Source organism: Pogona vitticeps, chromosome 5, assembly GCF_051106095.1.
Source record: "Pogona vitticeps strain Pit_001003342236 chromosome 5, PviZW2.1, whole genome shotgun sequence".
NCBI lineage: Eukaryota > Metazoa > Chordata > Lepidosauria > Squamata > Agamidae > Pogona > Pogona vitticeps.
This window is the reverse complement of record NC_135787.1, coordinates 9,841,489-9,864,112: the sequence shown is the minus strand read 5'-3', so window position 1 is coordinate 9,864,112 and position 22,624 is coordinate 9,841,489. Positions and strand designations below refer to the sequence as shown.

The 22,624-nt window shown below is 39.3% G+C and overlaps 1 protein-coding gene across 2 annotated transcripts in view; it reads left to right on the top strand.

The window, feature by feature from the left end:
- CNOT6L (CCR4-NOT transcription complex subunit 6 like) overlaps window positions 1-22,624 on the top strand; it is a 48,470-nt gene that overhangs the window by 7,715 nt on the left and 18,131 nt on the right. Inside the window, exons 2-3 of one of the 2 annotated variants that reach the window (XM_020805220.3) lie at window positions 17,996-18,117; window positions 21,082-21,268. In XM_020805220.3, coding sequence (XP_020660879.1) covers window positions 18,006-18,117; window positions 21,082-21,268 — 299 coding nt within the window. In that variant the 5' untranslated portion in view covers window positions 17,996-18,005. Of the gene's footprint in view, window positions 1-17,992; window positions 18,118-21,081; window positions 21,269-22,624 lie in introns of those variants that run through there. The other variant, XM_073002050.2, reaches the window with a different exon arrangement.

The following is a 22,624-nucleotide window of genomic DNA, read 5'->3' as shown; positions in this document are numbered from 1 at the left end:
AAATGGCTTTTAAAAGCTTAAATGAGTTCGCTTGTGCTGTGTATCTCAATATAGCTGAGGTTTGACATGATGTATACTAGGCTGAAGTATCATGTAAAGTATTTGTAAAGCAAGTCAAAACTTGTTTACATGCAGGTTTGCTGGGTTTCATCCAAGTTTTCTAGTGGGTTTATGACTGTATAGTATGAACTACTATGCACTTCTGTGAGATTATCTAGTTGCTGTCACATGATACTGCCTCAAGTGCCTTTGCAATTTGCTTTACTGTCTGATAAAGTTGGCTGTCTCTCTCCATGGATTTTAATTTGAGGGTATGGAGGAAAATAATCCAGATCTCTTTTCATCAATGAAGATAAGTAAGGAAAAATCTGTTTGCATTTCTATAATTTTCTTCCTTGGTGCCAGCTGATTTAACAGATTGTTTATTCCATGGAAATCTTAGTAGCAACTTGGAGAAAATAAAAGAAACTACTATATTATCAAAATGATCAGCAAGTTAATGAAATACTGTTGTGTATATAGTTGTATATATATTAGTGTTGGACGCTAAAAAAATTGGTAAACCTGCTTTAATAAAGCAAAAACAGCAGGTATACTATTGAAGCTCTAATTTGTGGGGCTAAATTCAACTGTCAGTGCTTTCCACAGCAGACTCATTGAATTAATAGGATATCCATAAAATGTGACATTTAGCTGATCTGTTCTAGTAGGTCTGCTGTACTAGGGTTCCCAGTGAGGTGTAGTGCAGGGGTCCCAACCCCCGGTCCACGGCCCAGTGTCAGTCCATGGGCTTGCCAGAACTGGGCCATGGAGACAAATCTCCGCCACCCACCCGCACGGTGCCCGTGTTGTGCTCATGTGGGGGTGTGTCATGCTCACACAGGCATGTTGCACTCACACAGGGATGCACCAACCCCCCATGCACGGAGCCAGCGCCCCAACTGGTCCATGGTCCCCAAAAGGTTGGGGACCGCTGGTGCAGTGGATAAAGTGATGGGCTAGGACTCTGGAGAACAGGGTTCACATCCCTGCTCGACCATTGAAACTGACTGGGGGAGTACAGCTGGTAAATTACTCATTAAGTATCTCACTCACTTTGAAAGCCCTGTTAGGGTTGCTATAAGTTTGCTCCGTCTTGATGGCACAGAACACACACAGGGACTAACAATTGGGTTAGGCCCAGAATACACATCCTGGGGGCAACAAGGATCCAGTTTCTGTCCTCATGCACTTGTATTGCAAAACTTCATGCTGTGGTTTAGTGTTGAATTTACAAAACAATCTGTTATTTAGAAACTAACAAAGCCAAGTGATAAAACCTGTTGTTGAAGAGCTTTGACCTCTTGAACAGCTACTTGCATTACATTGTATTTTTGCTTTATAGCATTTGACCAGACATCTGGACGTGTAAGAGATTTGCAGTTACTGTTTTTAGTTCAGAGGTCCACTCTGTTTTTTGCAAATGAGAGGTCAGTTTCCTCAAGCCAGTCCTTGACTGCAGCAGTAGCCCTTTAAGAGCAGAGAGATAGTAACATTGTAGGACAAGGATTAGTACTGTGCTGGGAACATCATCTTTCTGTTTATGTTTACGTGTGTGTGTGTGTGCTGTTGAAAGATGCAGAATACAGATAAGTGGTTACAGTCTAGAACTCTTATGAAATTAATATGGAACAAATTAAAATGTTGGCAGGCAATGTAGAACTAGTAATTCTTTTTGACAATGATTGTTTGTAATATATAACTAGCTTCTACTATGGGAGATGTATTTTTGCACATGCTTGTCATTTTTGAAGTGGTGGGAGTTTACTTGGTATTTTGTATGGAAATAGACACACCATATTTTTTTCTTTGAGTATGTCTGTGTATCTAATTCTGGAGATGCAAGAATTGGCCGAGGAAGTATTCTCCATCCAGTGGAATTTTCCACTTATATATGCCTTTCCTTTTTTTTTCTGTTATGGAAACTTTTAATAAAGTATATGAACAGTACAGCAATACTTATTTTTTAAATGCCCGATAATGATGATGAGAGTGCTGGTAAGAAATGGTGCCAGATCTCTGCTTATAAATGATTGCACTTACTATTTGCTTTAACAGTATTTTACTTCATATTGCAGCTAGAAAGGCCCCCAGAGTGGCTAATGGAATTGAATCAGACAGTTTCTGCCCTCCTTCCCACCTAAAATACAGGATACGAAAAAAGGAAAAAGATTTGGGAAAGAGAAGGGGAAATGTACAAATTAAAGTTTTGATATTTTCAGTCCTTCACAAGTCATCAAGCCCCAGCTATCTTTCCTTTCCAATTAGAGTATAACAATATACCTAGCATTGAGATAAGTAGAGAAAGTAAGATTGAGGCAAGCTTCCCATACAGGTTTGTGACTAGATTTTTTAACTTTATTATTTGTTATGATTAAGGATTATTGTGACAGCTATGGGGAACTTTTGTAGAATTATTTTTTCCAGATGACAAATGACTGACATAGATATTTGAGTGCCAGTTGGATTAGTATTTATTTATTTTTATTTATTTATTTGTTCTATTTATATCTCGTAATTTGCAAGGTCTAGCTAGTTGCAGTTTTAAAACATACTGTGAGAATAGGTGTTTCCAGGAATGGCACCAAGCATGAGCCAGCTGCAGGCATTCAGTGTTTACACATGGCACTTTCTCTACTTTTGGTTTGGAGAACTTTGATCTCTCAGGTTACTACTTTGGTATTGTATTCAAGATAAGTTTGCATAAAAGTAAACTTACTGTAGTCTTCAGCAATGTGGTATGTATTCATAGGACAAATTTAAAATGGACATTAATGCCTTAATAACTAATCTCTTTCTCTTCCCTGATCCCAGTGCCTTGAAAATAGCTGATCTCTTCCTTGATCCCATTGGCATAGGTGAAATAGTTTTCACTTGGGCAAGACCAGATTTTTACCTGTTTTTACAATGTTTCTGATAAATGATAAATGTCATTCCACTTCTTGTTTGGAGTATTTTCAAATAAATGCAATCCTTTGTATTCACCACTTTCTTGTTAAATATGCTGCAGTTCAGTTGTACAGTATGAAAGGGCCTCACTTTATGAACAGCACAAATAGAGTTTGAGATTGATTATGCTTTAATATATGTAACATGAAAAATAGGCATCAGAGCATCGTTAGAGGTTGCCTGGAGCATAGCCTGATGTTGTGCCATAACCACTTGCACAGGTAAGTTTGCATATGCTTTCTGTTGTCCAAAAGCTCTGATGATTGTGTAACATGATGCATTTGCAAAACCTAGTACAGGTTTCTCAAAAACAAGTTCTGTTAGACAAGTCTGGGTTTCTTCTTCTTCTTCTTTTCCTTTTCTTCTTTTTCTTTCTAGAATTCAAAGCTTGGCAGATGAGGGAAATGATGTGGATGTAGGCTATCTTGACCTTACCAAGGCTTTTGACAAAGCTCTGCATGACATTTTTGTAGCCAGGTTGGTAAAATATGGGCTGAATGAGGCTACTGCTAGTTGGATTTGTAACTGGTTGGTGGGCTGTATTCAGAAATGCTCACCAACAATTCCTTGTCATCATGAAGAGAAGGGACAATTGGAGCATCACAGGTTTTTTTCTTGGATTTTGTATTGTTTAGAATTTTTATAAAATGACATGGATGGAAGTGGAGGGATGCTCATCAAATCTCTTGTTGACACTGACCTTGGAGGCTTAGGTAAAATGCTTCAGAAGACAGAATCAGAATTCAGAATGATCATAGCAGATGAAGAACTGTGGCAAAACAAAGTAGGCTTTATTAGAGAAATACGTAAAGTTCTACACTCTGGCAGGAGAAATTGGATGTACAAATGTTGGGATGGCTTAGCAATACATTGTGTAAAAAGGATCTGGGCTCTTAGAAAACCACAAGTATGATTTAACAGTGTGATGCAGCAGCAACCATAAAAACAGCTAATGCAGTAGTAGACTGTGTAAAAGGAAGTGTAGCGTCCAATATTCCCTCTAAGCTGTGCTCCCGCAGCCACTTTTGCTGCCCATTTGGTTCTGGTCATGGCTGGAATCATGCACGGGCAGAGTGCCCCTCCCCCCCAGCACTGGCAGAAAAGAGGGAATGCTGATAGTGTCTATTATTCTTTTGGTTAATGAACACCTGGAAATTTGATTTGTTATATAGTTGAAGGATTGTGAGATGACAGGTGGAGCAAGGTTGTTTTTTGGCACTCCAGGTGGTAAGATCCAAAGTACTACAAGATTTTGTCTAAACAGTAGGAAGAATATCCTTACAGGAAAAACTGCATGACAGTGGAATGGACCATCTCATGTAGTCAGAGAAGCTGTAGCTGTTGATTTCCTGCTTCATAAGAGGGTTGGACTAGATCACTGGTTCTTAACCTTGGGTTACTCAGGAGTTTTGGACTGCAACTCCCAGAAGCCTTCACCACCAGCTGTCCTGACTGGGGTTTCTGGGAGTTGCAGTTCAAAAGCATCTGAGTAACAAAGGTTAAGAACCACTGGACTAGATGACCCTTGGTGTACCTTTCATCTCATCAATTGAATGTCTAAAGTCTTATTGATCCGCTTTATACCAGGTAAGGCTGATTATGTCATCATCATCATCAGTGATTTTTCAGAAGTAAAATGTTTTTTACTCTTCTTCAACCGTGGGATCCCTTTCATTGTGGGGAAGCAGTTGGGAGCAGAGAATTAAAATTGCTGCTTCTGGTAAAATCATCCCGGTAAATTTTAATAACAATTTCAGCCTATAAAGCTTTTAGTATTCTAGTTGAAGCACATTAGCTTAACCAATTCATCTCTTGCCCTGTCACTTTTTTTGGTGCAGCATACGTCTAACAAGTTATTCAGTTAGGTCTGAAGGTTTAATAAACTGATGTCCTAGATAAGAAGCTGCAGAAACGGATCCGTTTTTATTGCCTATAAGGAGGCTGGATTTTATACACAGCCTGTCATTAGATGCTGAAATCCATTAATGTTCCAGATATGTGAATAAGTAATCATACTTGCAAACAAAGCCCTACCTGATGAATAATCACAAAGCAATGTCCTTTAAGGAACTTCCTCTTCTAATGAGGAATTGCCCTGTATATAGTTTGACTTTTACATGATAGGTACAGCCGTCTAGTTCAGTTAGAGTAAACCATGTCGTTCCTGCTCGATATATATAGTCTGAGAATAATTTAGCCACCAGTCATTTTTATTGTTTACAGAACAGTGCTTCCTGGGAGGGGAGCTGAATATCAACAGGGATCTTAAAAATCATTGCCAGGTGTGAAATGCTGCACTATCAACAACTTGTGCCAAGTAAAACAGTCTCTTTGTTTTGGAACCATGTGTAAATGTATAAGGGGACGTGGTGGCGCTGCGGGTTAAACCGCAGAAGCCTCTGTGCTGCGAGGTCAGAAGACCAGCAGTCATAAGACCAAATCCACGTGATGGAGTGAGCTCTCGGCGCTTGTCCCAGCTCCAGCTGCCAACCCAGCAATTCGAAAGCATGTAAATGCAAGTAGATAAATAGGTACTACCACGGTGGGAAGGTAACAGTGTTCCGTGTCTAGTCGTGCTGGCCACGTGACCACGAAAACTGTCTATGGAAAAACGCTGGCCCTATGGCTTGGAGAAGGGGATGAGCACCGCCCACTAGAGTCAGACATGACTGGACTACATGTCAAGGGGAACCTTTACCTTACTATAAATATATAAATATTTGCCATATAGTCCCACTCTTATGTCTGAGGAAGTGGACTTGTTCATGAAAGCTCACTTTAAAGTATAGCAGTTAATCTTTAAAGTGCCACCACATTTTTCTCTTCTTTATTTTTTTATTTTTATTTTGGTTTTGCCTGAGATGGTAAAAAAATGAATATTAACAAAATTCATTTCAAGTAATTGATAACCGCAAGAAATGTATTGGAAGATCTAAAATGAGAGTGTGGAGTATTTTGACAGTAACAAGTACATTGTAATTTAGTTGAATGAACATTTAGATATACCTACGCAATAAAAGTTACAATACAGATGGCAGCTTCTTGAAGTGTCTTCAAGTGTCAAGGTAAAGAGTATAATGGACACCAGTATCTTGCCGTTGGCCTTGAGAATGCATTTTGTACAGTGAGGTATATTGGAGTTCTACTTTATGGCATGGAATCATAAAATCCTCTTAACATAGGTTGCTATTAAAAACATAGAAAACATAGCATTCTAAATGTGTATTTATCACATAATGCTAACAATTTCTTAGATTTGAAAGGTGAGTCAGTGAGTGTCAAGGCAAAAATCCTTCATTTCACACAGATAGGAGTGTCAACCAATAGCGCCTCCATCTTAGCTGCATTACATGCACTTCATTTTGTCCAACTTTTTGCCTACCAGAATTGCCTCTACTCAGTGATTCAAAACTTCCCCCACATCAGAGGTGTTAGTTGATGGAAATGAGAGGTAGAACAGTTTGCCTGAATACAGTGTCCTGGCTGCCAGATTGTGTGGGGTCTAATATACAGTATAATAATAATGCTGATAATATACATACCCAGACTTTTAGAAGATTTCTGATAGTTTCAGATAAATAAAACTGAGGAGAACAGATTAGAATGGAGTAGAATCCTGAGTTACTTTATAGACCAAAAATTAGAATAATAAATTTCATCACCAGCTAAACTAAAATCAGTCAGATTAAGATACCAGCAATTATCTAGAGTTGAGATGCTACTATGTACTTAACACCTTATTTTATAAAATATAATTATTTAAATATGCCTGAGTAATGTTTAAGTAATTGTGGTTGCACCATGCCCTCCATTAAGGAGGTATAAGGAGGTATTAGCATAGTAAATTGCACTATAGTAGTCCATTTGAACCAGTGGGGATTTAGTGAGTCAACTCCTCCATAAGTACCATTAATTCAAATAGGCCTATTTTAACTATGATTTACTATACTAAAGTAAGCTGAAGTTGGAGGAGACCTGTTTGAATCAATGGAACTTATGGAAGAGTTGACTCATCAAATCCTCATGATTCAGTGGGCCTACTATGGTGTTTATTATGCTAAATAATAGGATTTGGGCCAGTTAATCACTTCCCAGGTCCACATAGATAAATGAACTCAATTACTGCTGATGAACCAGGAAGGGCAAGGATTGAGGGAGCTGTAGATAGACCTTAATCCCCCAGTAGACTGCCCATATCATATGGCTACACTGTGAATAATAGTGGATCAGGCAGAACTGACTGCATCTATTTCTGTCTCTCATAACCAGGAAAGCAGTTGGATTCCATAAAAACAGTTTTATAAGGTAAAACAGACTGGTAACAATGGGCTATTTGCTCCTTAAGAACCATCTGGAAAGTCACTAACTACTCAAGAAAGGTGCATGGTAGATTTTATGCTAAGACATTGGTGAAGATGAAAAATAATTTGTTCCCCGATACCAATGCAGAAGGTTAGGCCTAAACAGGAACTTTGGTCTGGGTTGTTCACCCCAAGTATCATTTGTCTTCTAGCTGTTGCCCAGATAACTCTTTGCTTCATGATCTTTTGAATGCCATGTTGCTGAATGTGCTGTACAGCTGAGCTGGGAGTAGGACAGTTGGAACTGACAGTGTCAGTGGCGGCTCAGGTGGCTTTATTCCAACAGAATACAGTATTCCTTAGTAGGAACACCAGCCATAGCAGTGAAAAGATCCCTCAGCCATCAGGAATACGCAAATGTTTGAGATACACTAAGCCTTGCCTCTTAGCTGAGGTCGCACACAGCATAACATTTAACTCAAATGTGACAGGTTAGTGATCTGTCTTTGAGAACAGATTCATCAGAGGCTCTTACCCCTTTTACCAGCTGTTCCAGAAAATCAGATTAAGCATATGTCCTGCTACATATAGTTTGAAACAGATATTATTTTAAGACAAGCCCATAGTTATTGTGAAGGCTGTGAATTTTGAAAAAGGAAAAACTTTTTTTCCCCAGAATCCATTAGTAGTCTTCTCTGTTCATTTTTCCTTTCAGAAATTTCTCACTTTCCCAGATTGTAGTCTGGCATTTATATTTGGCACAGGTCTCAGAAATACAACCAGAAAATTGCATACACCCAGAAAGTAACTCTTAGTAACTCTTTTTTTCCCCAAGCATCTGTTTCAGGATTAGGCAGCCCAGTGTTTTGAACTAATTTCAATAAATTCATCATCCTGGCAGGTTGTCAGGACTGTGAGAGCTGCAATTCAAAACAATTGAAGGACACATGCTGCTTACCCACGTTCTACAGTGAATTTAATTTGCTCACATTGGGAACTCTTACAGTTGTGTTTAAATAAACAAGCACATATTTTTAGGACCAAACAACAATTTGCACAGCAACAGCAAGTAACAAAACCACACTAGCTCCTATTCCCAAGGAAATGTTGGGAGAAGAGAAGAAGAGAAGAAGTGGATATTTCACCCTTCCCCTTTCCAGTTCCTTTCCTTCCAGCTCCCTCATCCCTAGCTGCTTTTCTTCTTTATATTATATGACACTAATAGTTTTCTGGCAATCATGGATCTGGAACCATGTGAAAGGAGAAAGACATCTGGAAATTAAGGAGAAGAACAGCTAGCAGGGAAAGTATTATTCTTTCTTTGGAGCAAAACGTGTTTTGCAAGCTAGAAGTGAGTTTGTTGCATGCCTTTTCATTGTATTGCACAGTTTGTCTTTCCTTCAGTAAGGAAGAGGTGATGGAGGCGGAGTTAGTGGTATAAGTCCATGATGTTAATAACTGATGCACTTTGCACTTTTCAGCTTAGGAAATGGAAGGGGAGAATTGACCATTGTGTGCAGTAGAGAAAATGCCAGCTAAAGTTCCCCCCATTTTCTCAGGATAATCTAGCACAGACAGTTTGAGATTGCTTAGAGTTTCCCTATAGCTTTAAATTTTTTGTTCAGCAAGATAGTGTGCATAGTGTATATAAAACCATAATGTGTCAGATGCAGATATCTTTGTGTACATGCTGCATATCTTTAGCTGGCTGTGGTTTCCTTTGTATGCATGTTAAGCAAAACTTTTTTTTGTGAGAACAGTTTTTTTGCACACACGTGATAACATTGTAGGATACCATCTTGGGTGAAGTGTTTAGCACTGATTCAGATGTAGGAATAGTTTTATCTTGTTGCCATGACTACAGTACTGGAAGCAAACAAAGTTGCTTAGAGCATGTACAGTATCTTGATTAAGGGATGGGAAGAAGGTAGCATGCTTATGACAGGAAGATGAGTGACAAATAGAAGCAAGATGTGATGTGGGAATAATTAGCACCAAAAGTTTGTCAGAAGTACTGCATTTGTTACAGATAGCTCCTCTCCTCCTGACTTTCTATCTAAGTAATAATGATGTGCTGTTTTACGTAAACTGCATGTATAAGTGCATATTCTTAACAGCAGTGGCACAGAAATTGAAACTAGTAACAGAGTGCTATACATTTACTGTATACTACAGTATATATATAACAAGACTGGTCTGACTCTACAAAATATGTAATGTACATTAAGGAGAACAAGATACTTTATCTGCAGAAACTGTAAGCATCTTAGTCATGTATTTCATGTCATCTCCGTTATGCTGGGGCTTAAAACTGATGTTTGATCTACTTATTTTTTATATAATGAGTATTAATATCTACACCAAGAAAAGCATTCTGTTCAGTGGCTTCTTCCTAAGCATGTTGCTATGGAAATAAATATTAGCACAGATATTCCGTGTGAGGTAGGGTTTGTTTGTTTGTTTGTTTGTTTGTTCGGTTATTTATTTATTCACTTATTTATTTATTTATTTATTTACCTACCTACCTACCTACCTACCTACCTACCTACCTACCTACCTGCAACCAACGAGTGTTAATTCCTGGAAGCTCATGGTCTGCTCTGTCAGCTATTGGTGTACTCTGTCGTGTAACATTTATGTGGAGCAACTGAAGCACCAAACAGCTTCCTAGACTAGAGCATCAAATCTCTGTCTTTGGCATCCTTTGCGTAGGGAAGCAATCTCTTGAAAGCTCAAAAGTGTTGAACCTGTGTTTCAGCCCAGCCTAGATATAAAGGTAGCATGGAAAACCCACTTGCTTGAGAGCAGTGTGCTAGCTCAACTCCATCTGCTGTTGCCATTGCATTTGGAACTGGAGCAGTCCGAAGGAGGGGGAAACTGCTGTCTGGATAGCCTCTCCATGTGAGCTAGAACACTAATGTGTGATGTTTTGGCTCATGTGGAGCACCTACTGAGGTATAGCAACCTATTCATTTTCAGGCAATCACAATTCTGTATTCAGCATAACAGTGGAGGATCTGAGGCTGATGTTGTCCTCTCTATAGATATGGCCTCCACATACTTCCTTAACAACTGAATGGAGCTTTAAAACAAACCAAAGTGTGTTTCTTATATACTGCTCCATAGTGTTTAAAGCTCTCTCTGGGCAGTTTGCAATTTAATTATGCAGGCCACACATTGCTCCCTCAGCAAGCTGGGTATTCAATTTACCAGCCTCAGAAGGATGGAAGGTTGAGTCAACCTCAAGCAACGCTAGCTGAGACCAAGATTAAACTCAGGTCATGAGCAAAGTCTTGTAATTTAACCACTGCAGTATTGTAGTTTAACCACTGTGCCATGAGGCTCTTGGTATAAACCTGAGTCTTTCAGTAGGGTATGAACCATTTTAACATTACTCAAATAGAAATATGAAAGTCTGGAAGAGTGGTCGTATAGACCAGATGGGCGGGGTACATATCAAATAAATAAATAAATAAATAAATAAATAAATAAATAAATAAATAAATAAATAAATAAATAAATAAATAAATAAATAAATAAATAAATAAATAAATAAATAAAGTCAGTTTGTCCAAGTTAAAAAAAATTGCATAACATTCAGATGAAATAGTTTCTCATTTGCAATACGTATATGAAAATACTCTTTAAAATCCATGTTATTCAGAATGCAGAGACCTGAATAGTATGAATATTTCTATGTTAGACAGCCTACATAATTAGAGAATGGTAACTCATATGCATACTGTGAACATATAAAATGCTCAAAATTGAAGGTTCATTTCTGCACCTGGTAGATGTTTCCACTTTCTTGAGAGGAGCATATGGGGACTTTATTTAATCTATCTAGCTATTTATTTATTTCATTTATACCCCGCCTATCTGGTTACTAAGACCACTCTAGGCAGCTTACAACACAAAACTTTCATTGCTTGTAGATTGATGCTTGCCTTCTGCAGATGATTTTTGCTCTGCTTTGGGAGAGATAGTCACTGCTGATAAAGACTATTTCTGAACAAATATTTTATTCCTTTTAATACAATTTTTAAATTCTGTTTAATACAAAATTTATAGCTACTGATTTCATTTTTTGTTGTCAGCGGGCGAAAAACAAGAATTTTGTGTGCTAAGTCATGAATGAAGCATGTTATTTTACTAAATGAGAAAATAAGTTTGATGTGCAAATAAGTATTTTCTGAAAGTTAAAAAAAAGCCCATTAAAAGGTTTTCTCCATGGTTTTAAATTTTTTCAGATCTTTTATGTCTTTTTATCCACAACAGCTTTCTGATGTGTACTTATATGCCACCTGTGTTGCTAAAAACACCTGTTTGCCACACCTACATTCTGTCTTTATTAGTTATAGAAGCTAAAATTGTACTGTGTGACAAGACCTCTTTCAGAATAATTTTGTAAATATACTTTAGATGTTACCAGTATTTCAATTGTGGGCTAATATTTTACTATAAAACTCATTTTTATTTTCCATTAAACTCATGTCTCCTGTTGTCTGTTTTTCAGAAGAGAGAAAGAAATTGAAAAGTGTACTGTGAGCCATTTAAGATGAAAACAATAGCCATATGGCATGTATAGATCTAAGACTTATTTTGGCATAAAATTTGTAGACTGTCCAATGCATTTGATCGGAAATTGTTTTAAACAGCAAATACTGACGTTACAGTTACCGCTGTTCTTGCCTCCTTGACAGGAAGGTAAGAACAGCATCAAACATCACGTTATCTCCTTTGAACAGCTGAGCGACTTTTAGAAGTCCCTATTTGAGATGGTTTAATAATTTAGTAGCATGAAATAAATATTAAAAATAGTAAAAAAGTTTGATTTGACATAATAATAAACTAATATTAAATAAATATCAATATAGACAATCGGCTGGAAGCAAACCTATACAGTGGTGCCTCGCTTAACGATTTTAATTGGTTTAAAAAAATCGCTATGTGAAAACATCGTTAAGCGAAATACCATTTCCCATAGAGATGCATTGAAAACCGGATAATCCATTCCAATTGGAACGGATTACCGTCCTTAAGCGAAAATCGCCATAGGAAAAAACGGTAAGCGAAACGCGGTTCCTCCATTGAAATGCATTGAAGCCTATTTCAATGGGGGGGGGGGAATTCACAAAAAAATTCAAAAAGACTCAGAACAAAGCCAAATGAAGTTAACGAAGGTTTTATTAGGTGCACTAACGATTCCAAGCATTTTAAACATTTTTTAAACATTTTAGAATATTTTAAAAATAGCGAAAACAGGGCTGTAAAAAAAAACGTTAAGCGAAACAAGGGGACCTAAAACCAGAAACGTTAAGCAAACCATGGTCCCGAAATCGTTAAGCGAAAATCGCCCATAGGGAAAATCGTTAAACGAAGCGCAAGATCGCTCCGAAAAAATCATTAAGCGAATTTTTTGTTATACGAAGCAATCGTTAAGCGAGGCACCACTGTAATCCTGTATGCTGTGAGGAGGGGAATACAAAGGCAGCTAAAACTCACCACATGCCTTTGCAGTTTGGGCTAGGCCACTGTTGTGTTTCACATAGGCAGTCAATAAGTAGTCAGTCCTTTGAGTCTGTCAAAACCTTTTGTAATTTTTGTGACTCCCTGACAAAGATATTTGAGCAGAACAGTTTAGGTTTCATTTAGATAGAAACTGAACCAGGATCTTGTTTAGCAACCATATACGCTAAGGGATCAAAGGACTAGTCTTTACACTAAGATTGCCAGATAAGAATTGTACAAATAACATATGCTGGTATCCCATGACTGAAGAATTTATAGAAAGGGGCTGTGTATTAGTCCTTGATCAGCCTTCTTTAGGACTATTTGCATGATTTGTTTCACAAAGGATGTTGTATAATGGGGACATGTAAATGACTGACAAATGCATAGCTGACCGTATGCACAAACAAACAAACTGGGTTCATTTTTAGTCAGAAATATTTTTCTCCCGCAAAGAGATAAGGAAGGTAGTAAGCTCACCCAGGTAGGATTTAGATGGCTGTTTGTAGATATCATTTGATAAGCCGTCACTCATCTATCAAAGATATCTAATTTTTAGTAGGGTAGTACTAAAACTTGTTAATTTGTCTTTTGCAGTCCAGTACATCTGTAGAGAACTGAATTAGGGAAGACAGCTGTGGGGTAAATAATCCCAGAAAGCAACATGATTATTTTACCTCTTTAAAACTTTTTTTTTCCTAAAATGGTGTTTACAGAGTCTGGAGATGTTTAAAATATTCAAAATAAACTTGTTTATCTTCTGAAATGAGCAGTTAGGATTTAGAGGCTGAACTTTAATGGTAGGCCACCAGACTAGTTAAGCTTCACCTGGAGTCTTTCTTTTTTGCTCACTCTGTTAATACTTTTGAGAACATGAAGCAGCTGCAGACTCTTTGAAGAGCTGGAAGCAAATCTTCTGTTTTGCATGTTCCCAAGACTTCATTTCTTCTGGTTTTGCATATGCAGTGTTGAGGAAGGTGAGACATACAGGCTGCTGCATGGTTCTTGTTTTAATGAGCACTGCAGCTGTTCTCTTCAGTAATTTTTGTATCTTCATGGCTCTGAAAATGCTACCACAGTTTTCTTTGTTTCATATTAGTATACACTTGAAATCTGTTTGTAATTATCTGGAATTTTTTTTAGGGCTGCTACTGGGAAAAGGATATCCTCAATTAGAATTTTATAAACAAATTAAATACCATATCAGCAGAAATCGACACTAACGTATAGCAATTAATCATTTTTGTCTTTTTTAATTTTAATTTTGTTTTTGGCCTGATATGCTAGCATAGACTAACATGGCTACCTCTTCTAAAACTGTTTTCAGAAATAGTTTAGAATTTATGCTAACAGAAAGCGGTTTCATAACTAACTGTTGCTAGCCAGTATTGCTAACTGGCTAACATGTTAAAGGCTTTAGTGTTCAGTACAGTTGGAAAAATAAAAATCTTAAAGAACAAAATTAGTCAATGCATGGATCTTCCTTACACTGTAGCTCATTGTCTTTCCCAGACCTGCTCCTCAAGATCTTTTTAAGTGGAGGAGGTTAACCTTCTGCACACAAAGCACTGGATCTGCTCTTGAGTTAGTGCTCTGTTCCCAAAGCAAAGAAATCTGACATACAGCATAGTTCATGTGAGTAGCAACTGGAAACTCACAAGTGTGAGTGGAAAGTTTGGGACCTCAACTCCCAAGGCTCTTATTTGGCTGTGAGAGCTATAGCTGAGTAGAATCATAGATCTGTATCTATAATTTCAGGGGTCATAGTTCTGACCTTGTAATATGATTATCCCTGTTGTCCTGTATGAATATGCCAGCAGCTAGAGAACATGTCTAAGGCTATGCATAGTGTTTATCTTTGCATGACAACACCAGGAGTCACTCTGTGGATACTCTATGACAGAAGTGGTCATAAGGTCTCAGTATGAGAAGCTTTCCCCATGTTCTGATCCACACACTATGTTCTAAAGAAATAAACATCTCTGCCTGCCTGGGTTCAGGTTTTCAGGGGTGTTGGTTTGAGTTGGGTGTTCAGGACATTCTTCTGTTAGGGAAATATGCTCTGTTCCTTTCCACTCAATGGAAATCTTATGTACTTACTGTATCTTCGAATCATGCTTACATTTTTCTATAAGAAACATGCAGAATGGTCTGACATTTGTTGGCATGCTTGCTGTTCTATATGATGCTGTTGTTAAGAAGCTCAGAGTAGCCAGGGTATGTGTGGAACAGGTGTTGGGAGAGTCAGTCCTGGAGAAGGTTACAGTCTCTCTAAATAGTTCTGTAGAGAGTGGGATTTTAACAGGTGTCACTTTTCTAATTGTGGAGAGAAAGACATACAAGCTGCTTTTGTAGCTCTATTTCTTTATCACTGCTAAAGGCCTCAGAGACTAGTCCCCACTCCACCCGAAAGTGTTTCACTTCTTTTTTTCTTAATACAGTTGTGCTTCGTACTGGTATGTGGCAGCTTTGATGCAACATGTGTTTCCAAGGGTGTTCTCAGAAAGCTCTAGTCTGGAGTTCAGTTTTGCCTTTGCTAAATACTGATGCCAGTTGTTGTGGGTTATTTTGAAGGAATCTTTACAAGATATAAACTTTGTGTCCTAGAACTATCTGAACGTTCAACTGGAATGAACAAACATAAGATCATTAATGAATGGGTTATAGTGTAAAGTTTAATATTTGTTTGATTTATTCATCAGCTTATACAAGAGCTAGAATTCTGTAAGTTGCGCTGTGTAAGACTGATGACATCATCTGCTGTGGCATTTTTTGGGAAATAAGAATTTCCTATTCTCCTTAAAAATCTTGAGGTTTCCATTGAATGCTTTTTTGCCATGGGTAAGTGGTTGGGAACTGTGGGGCATGGGGAGGCAGTTTTTTTATTTCCAAAAACTTTCACCACAAGGATGACTTTAATGCTGGCTGTGAGTCTCTGAAATGAAAGACACCCCCTCCTATCCTGCAGCCTCCCAACAGCTTCCCCATAGCAAAGGGGATTCCATGGGAGCTTTGGGACATAAGGAGGGGATCAGATTTTTATTATTATTTCTGAAAAATTACTGTGGCTGGTGATGTCATCCATCTTATAAGGCATAGCTTCATAAACAATCTCAGCCATTGATTGTTAGAGTAAGTATTTTGAAGACAAAGCTATGAAGATCCTGTGGTAAAAGTTGTAAAAAAAAGCTGCTTTTGATGGGAAAATGTATATAAAGGAACCATAGCAAAATACATATAACTGTATACTTGAAAGAGAAAACCCAAATAAAAAGGTAAAGCAGATGTAGGGAAGTATTTTGGTTGTATTTTAGCCAAATACTGCCAATATAGAGAGTTCTTCAAAATTTTTGTATGAGGACATGGTAAACACGTATATATTGTAAACACTGAGCCTACGAGCATGAATCATCTGAAGCAGTGGTTCTTAACCTTTTTGAAAGAAACGCCCCCTTGAGCCATTGAGGAAGTTATCATCGCCCCCCTCCCCGTGGTGATGAGATCTTATTTATTTATTTGTTTGTTTATTTGTTTGTTTGTTTATTTATTTATTTATTTATTTATTTATTTATTTATTTATTTAAGACAGTTAAATCCAATGACCCCTGAAAACAAAATTCAATTCCAAGAAAATGAAATGCCCCCCAAAAGTAACATTTAATGATTTAGTTGCAAGCGAATTTTAAGACGCAAAAAGAAATATTAAAAGGGCATAAAAACAAACCGCAATGCAGGAACTAAAAATTTCAAGATGAAAACTCTGAAACTAAATTAAGATTGGAGGAAAATATATATTCATTCACATTGTAAAAAGGCTGCAGCCATCTTCACAGGTTTGGCTTGCTCCAGCGCCCCCCTACCGCCCCCCTTCTGCTCCAGCGCCCCCACACCGCCCCTTTTCGTTCTACCGCCCCCTTGAAAAATGAAATTGCCCCCTGGGGGGCATTATCGCCCACGTTAAGAACCACTGATCTGAAGGAAGCAATCTAAATGGACTTCTAAGAACTCTCACTTTTAGTAAAAATCCTCTATGAATGGTGTCCGTTGCTTGTTTTAAATCACATAATACTTTTTTCCATGAGTGAATCTTTGGCAGTACAAGGCATAAATAAAACATTTTTCTGTGGCCGCTTAAAATGGATTAGGAAGTTTTCCACCAAAATTTCCACCACGAGCTCAGATGCTGTCTTCCTTTCAGACCTGTAGCTACAGATCTAAGGCAGCAAATGCTTTTATGGAAGTTATGTCCCAGTGAAATTAAATGCTCTTCCATACAAATATGATAAATATAATATGGTGTCTAAAGGGGATGGTGAAGAGACGCCTTCCTCATCTAACATTTTCAAGAACATGGATTGTTGTTTGGATGCAAGGTTGAGGTTGCAGAAAGGACACAGTCATCTAGCTGTAAGGGCCTGGGCAAAAATGATTGGACTTCTCTGGAGACAGTTGTTACATGTTGTCTTTCTGAGAAGTATGTTGTCATTCTAAAGAAAAGTTTTCCTTACCAGCTTGTATAATTGTTAACCTAAAAAATAATGCAGTTAATTATGTGCTTCATTTCAGTATACTTAATAGAGCTTTTTTTTTTTGAGGAGGTGGCATCAGTTTTGTTTTATGTTACTGATTGTAAGTTATGGGAGAATATAAATATTAAATTGATCTTCTATGATGTAATTGTTTTTCGAAAGCTTATGAAGGAAATACAATTTCAGAACAAAACTGTAGTTTCAATTTACCACATGTTCTGTATGTTCAGATTTGTGCATACCCCAGTGACATAGAAGATGAGGGAAAATGTCTGATTCTTCTTGTGTGAGAGATACAGACCATTCCTTGAGCTTGCTGATTAGGTTTACTGCAGTTCCACCTTATGAGGTTTTGTCTGTTTACAGTCACTTCTGGTATCAGAGGACGAAAGTGTTTTGGGAGACAAACCTCTGGGAATCACCTCTGGATGTAGGAAGGTTCTGTATTGCTCTTGCGTTTATCCCCTGGGCTCTCAAATCAGGCACATCCCCCAAATGTATTTTTTTAATGCAACATAGATAGTTCTGGGTGTAGATGAAATGAAACTAATTGTAGCCAAAGCTTCTCTTACACCAGTCTATACTATTAGTCTGGCAAACTATGCAGTGATGAGAGAGACATTTATAAGTTTGCGTGTTGAAATAATGATATGTCTTATCTTTCAGACTAACAGGGATGCCAAAGGAAAAATATGATCCTCCAGATCCCCGCAGAATTTACACCATCATGTCAGCAGAGGAGGTAGCCAATGGGAAAAAGTCCCATTGGGCAGAATTGGAAATCTCAGGTGAGTTGTCAAGTAAATTTATTTTATTTATTTATTTATTTATTTGATTTTTACCCCGCCCCTCTAGACCATGTCTACTCGGGGCGGCTAAATGGCGTGCCTGCTATGTGTTGTGGGATTCTACTTGGCTCCTTTAGTACAGATGTATGCTTGCCTGATAAATATGTTCTTGGGCCAGTGAGGATTCACTGGCTAGCTCTTCAAGGAAGGGATGCCAGGCATTGGTTTGCATGCAAAACAAGCGCTGGGGTGAGTCATTATCCTGAATTAAAATGCCTTCTAAAATTCCTTCTGGTGAGTGAAAAGGAAGTTTTAGAGACACAAAGTCCCCGGGGAGAAAAAAGATACAGAGGAAACTGAAGAGGTCATGTGACTCCCGTGGAGGAGATTATGTTCACTTAAAAAATAATTTGTGTCATGTAATACGGAAGATGAGGCAGCCTTAAAGCTGAATGATTTCAGCTCATTATAACTCTCTTATTAAATATGGAATCAAAAGGGTGAAGTGGGAAAGTAAGAGAGAGCCTTGTGGGTTATGGATGAGCATTTTTTTAAAAAAAATTAAAATATGTTTACCTCACCTTTCTCCTTGAGAAGGACTCAAGGCAGCTTACATCATTAAAAGACAATATTGAAAGCTAAAAATAGTAAGTGTAAAAATACTAAAAAGGGTCAGACAAAAAGTATACTTAAAGATAGTAAACAGAGGCAGCGCCAAAACCACATTCAAAGCAGTGTAAGGCACAGCTATCCATCAAAAAGCCACTTAGGCATCCAGTCACTAAGGGAAAGCTTGCCTGAAGAGAAAGGTCTTTGTCTGATGAAGGAAAGACAGCAAAGAGAGGACCAGTCTGGCCCCCAGTGGGAGGGGGTTCCAGAGTCTAAAGGAGCAGCCACGGAGAAGGCTCCTCTCCCATTTTTGTGTGGGAAGGGAAATAAAGCTGGGATACATTTACTCACTACAGTGGTGCCTCGCAAGACGAGCGCTTCGTTTAACAAAGAAATTGCATAACGAAGAAGTTTTTGCGATCACAAAAGCGATCGCAAAACGATGTTTCCTATGGGGTTTTTTCGCTTTGCGATGATCAGTTACCTGCTTCGCTAACTGATTATCGCAAAACGAATATTTTCACACAGCTGATCAGCGGTTTCAAAATGGCCGCCGGGTTTAAAAAATGGCTGCCCGCTGTTTTTTGGGACGGATTCCTCGCTGCCCAGGCAGCAAAAATGGCCACGCTATGGAGGATCTTCGCTGGACGGTGAGTTGCAAGCCCATAGGAACGCATTCATCGGGTTTTAATGCGTTTCTATGGGCTTTTTAAAATCACTTTACAGTGTTTTCGTTCTACAGCGATTTCGCTGGAACGAATTAACATCGTAATGCGAGGCACCACTGTATATGTGTTTATATCCATCTGTAAAATATTAAACACTATTTCTGCCCAACAATACCGTCAAAATTTCTAGAAATTTAACATCACTATTAAAAGTATGTCTCCCAGGCCTGTTCCTAATATTGCTGCTGCTTTCTGAAAGTATTAGAGGGGTTTTCTGGGGAAAGAGCAATGGCACAGTGTCTATTAGTTTTGATGTTTTTGATAGGTTGAAGGACATTTTTTTCCTCCTTTAAGTCACAGATGGGCAACCTCTAGAGGTCGAGGGGCTGCACACAACTTGTGAAATGTTGGAGATCTGCAAATCCCGGGGCACCCCACACCCCAATGGTTTTTGTTTTTAAAAAATGTAAAGGGACACGTGCTCCCTCTAGTGGCCAAGGGAGAAAGTTTACATTTTCTCTGTTTTCTAGATCAGTGGTTCTTAACCTTTTTGAAAGAAACGCCCCCTTGAGCTATTGAGGAAGTTATCATCGCCCCCCTCCCCGCGGTGATGATATCTTATTTATTTATTTATTTATTTATTTATTTATTTATTTATTTATTTATTTATTTATTTATTTATTTATTTATTTATGACACTTAAATCCAATGACCCCTGAAAGCAAAATTAAATTCCAAGAAAATGAAATGCCCCCCAAAAGTAACATTTAATGATTTAGTTGCAAGTGAATTTTAAGAGGCAAAAAGAAATATAAAAATGGCATAAAAACAAATTCAGGACTAAAAATTTCAAGACAAAAAGTCTGAAACTAAATTAAAATTGGAGGAAAATATATATTCATGCACACTGTAAAAAGGCTGCAGCCATCTTCACAGGTTTGGCTTACTCCAGCGCCCCCCTACCGCCCCCCTTCTGCTCTAGCGCCCCCATGCCGCCCCTTTTCGTTCTACCGCCCCCCTGAAAAATGAAATCGCCCCCTGGGGGGCATTATCGCCCACGTTAAGAACCACTGTTCTAGATGAAGCCTTATTTTGAAGAAGAAGATGTTTTTCTGCTTAAATTATCTGGTGGTTCATGGCAAAATTACCTCTGTACCAAGATAGGGGAAAGGGACTTTCAGAGCAAACATTTTTAAAAAACACAAGGAGTTCCTGCAATAGGGATGCTGAGGGGTCACTTGGGTCCCCAGGGAGGAATCGTGCAGCCTTTTGTTCCCCTCTGCTTTAAGTGGTGTAAATCCATGGTCTCCAACCCTCGACTCCCAGACCTTGTTGGACTATCACGTCAGGAATTTAGAGAACTGTTGTCCAACAGTATCTTGGAATTCAGCATTGGAAACCACTGGTAAAGAGTATGTAGTTCTTGTAAGCTAATAGTTATGTTCCTCAAGCCTACACTATTTGTGTTAAAGAGTACAGAAAGCATTGTGCACTCTGTCAGAAAGATCACATTCTTGATTTGCAGATAATAAGTTCTGTGGGTGGGTTAGGGAAGATTGATTGATTAATGTGTTATCGATGCAAGTTTGTTTTTTCTTGCACATTATTCCGTATGTCAGTATACCTGTTGGGTTTATAGAAAAACCTGTCTGAATGCTTAACACTTTCTGCATGCTATTCATTTTAGGTAGAGTGCGGAGCTTAAGTACGTCACTTTGGTCACTAACGCACTTGACTGCTCTCCACCTCAATGACAACTATCTGACTCGCATTCCGCCTGATATTGCCAAGCTTCATAATCTGGTTTACCTGGATCTCTCGTCCAACAAACTCAGAAGTTTACCAGCAGAATTAGGAAACATGGTATCTCTCAGGTAAATCTTTGTACACAAAGATTTTTTTACTTATTGTTTAATGTAGCAGTAGGCAATTTTTATGTAATGTTTCAGAGCTTATCTTATAAATCTTTTGACTTTTTTAATGTGTGCATTGGCTGATGGGGAAGTAGATGGTAGTATATATGGTAGCGTCAGGAAATGGATATGTTACTGTATGCCACATGCATTTCTTCATTGGTTGGCAGCCAACATATTTATGCAACTGTTTATCATAATCTTCTAAAGTGATGGAACCTAGTAGTTTGGTTTCTCTCTCCCTGTCAAGCCAGAGGAATAACTAGAGATGGGCATGAACTGCCATTTCTGCGGTTTGTTTATCAGCTGAACAGGTGTTTGGTGCTTCAAAGCCCCACTTCCTAGTGGGTGTCCTTTCAGAGGCAGCGGCCTGTCTTCCTTGCCCTGCCGCCTCCTAAGTGCTGCCTCTGAGTGGGCATCCACCAGAGAAGGCAGGGCTTTGAAGTGCCAAACACCTGTTCATCCAGTAAACGAACCAGCAAAATTGCCAAACTGATGGGTTCTCTAGAAATAACCCATGCCTTACATTTATTTATCTGGCTTATCAAGAGGAAAGACATGACAGAATGCCAGGGTCTACCGTGTTTCTCCGATAATAAGACCTATCCCGAAAATAAGCCCTCCCCTTACTGTGTAACATTCCTCTAAAATAAGCCCTCCCCCGAAAATAAGCCCTATTGAGATTGATTTTTGCGCCACGCCATCCCATTACCGGGCAGCGAAAGCAGGGCAGGCGGGCGAGGGCAGGCGGGGCGGCGGTGGGCGCGGGCTTGACAAGAAAGGCGCGCCTGGGCGAGAGAAAGCATGGACCGCCGGGGCCAGCCTTCCAGCTCCCGGGAGCAGCAGCAACAGCAGCAGGAGCCGGACGGCTCCGCAAGAGGAATTGCCGGCTTCCCATAGTGAACAGGGGCGGCAGGAGATTCCTTCCTCCCCCCCGCCCACCTCACCCTCTGGCTGGCTTCCAAAGGACCAACAAGGGCGGCGGAGCCTCTTCGCCCCGCCGGTGGTGACCAGTGGGCGGAGAGAAAGGCCGCCGGCCAGTCGGGTGGGTGAAAGATGGGGCTTCCTTTTTGTGACATCACCCTCTCCCCCCTCAGGAAAGCTGCTCCACCCCCTCCCTCATTGCCGAGGTGCCCCCCAGAGTCCCTGGCCCGCAGCTCCCACCCTTCCAACCACCCTCCCGCCGGCGAGGCTGCTTCTGCCGCGGCCGCCCCAAACCGGCGCTTGCCGGCGATGGACTCACCACGAGGAGGCTAGAGACAAGGGTGACGCCTCGGGAGGCCCGGGGGAAGGCAGGCACGGCGGCCGGAGCCGCAG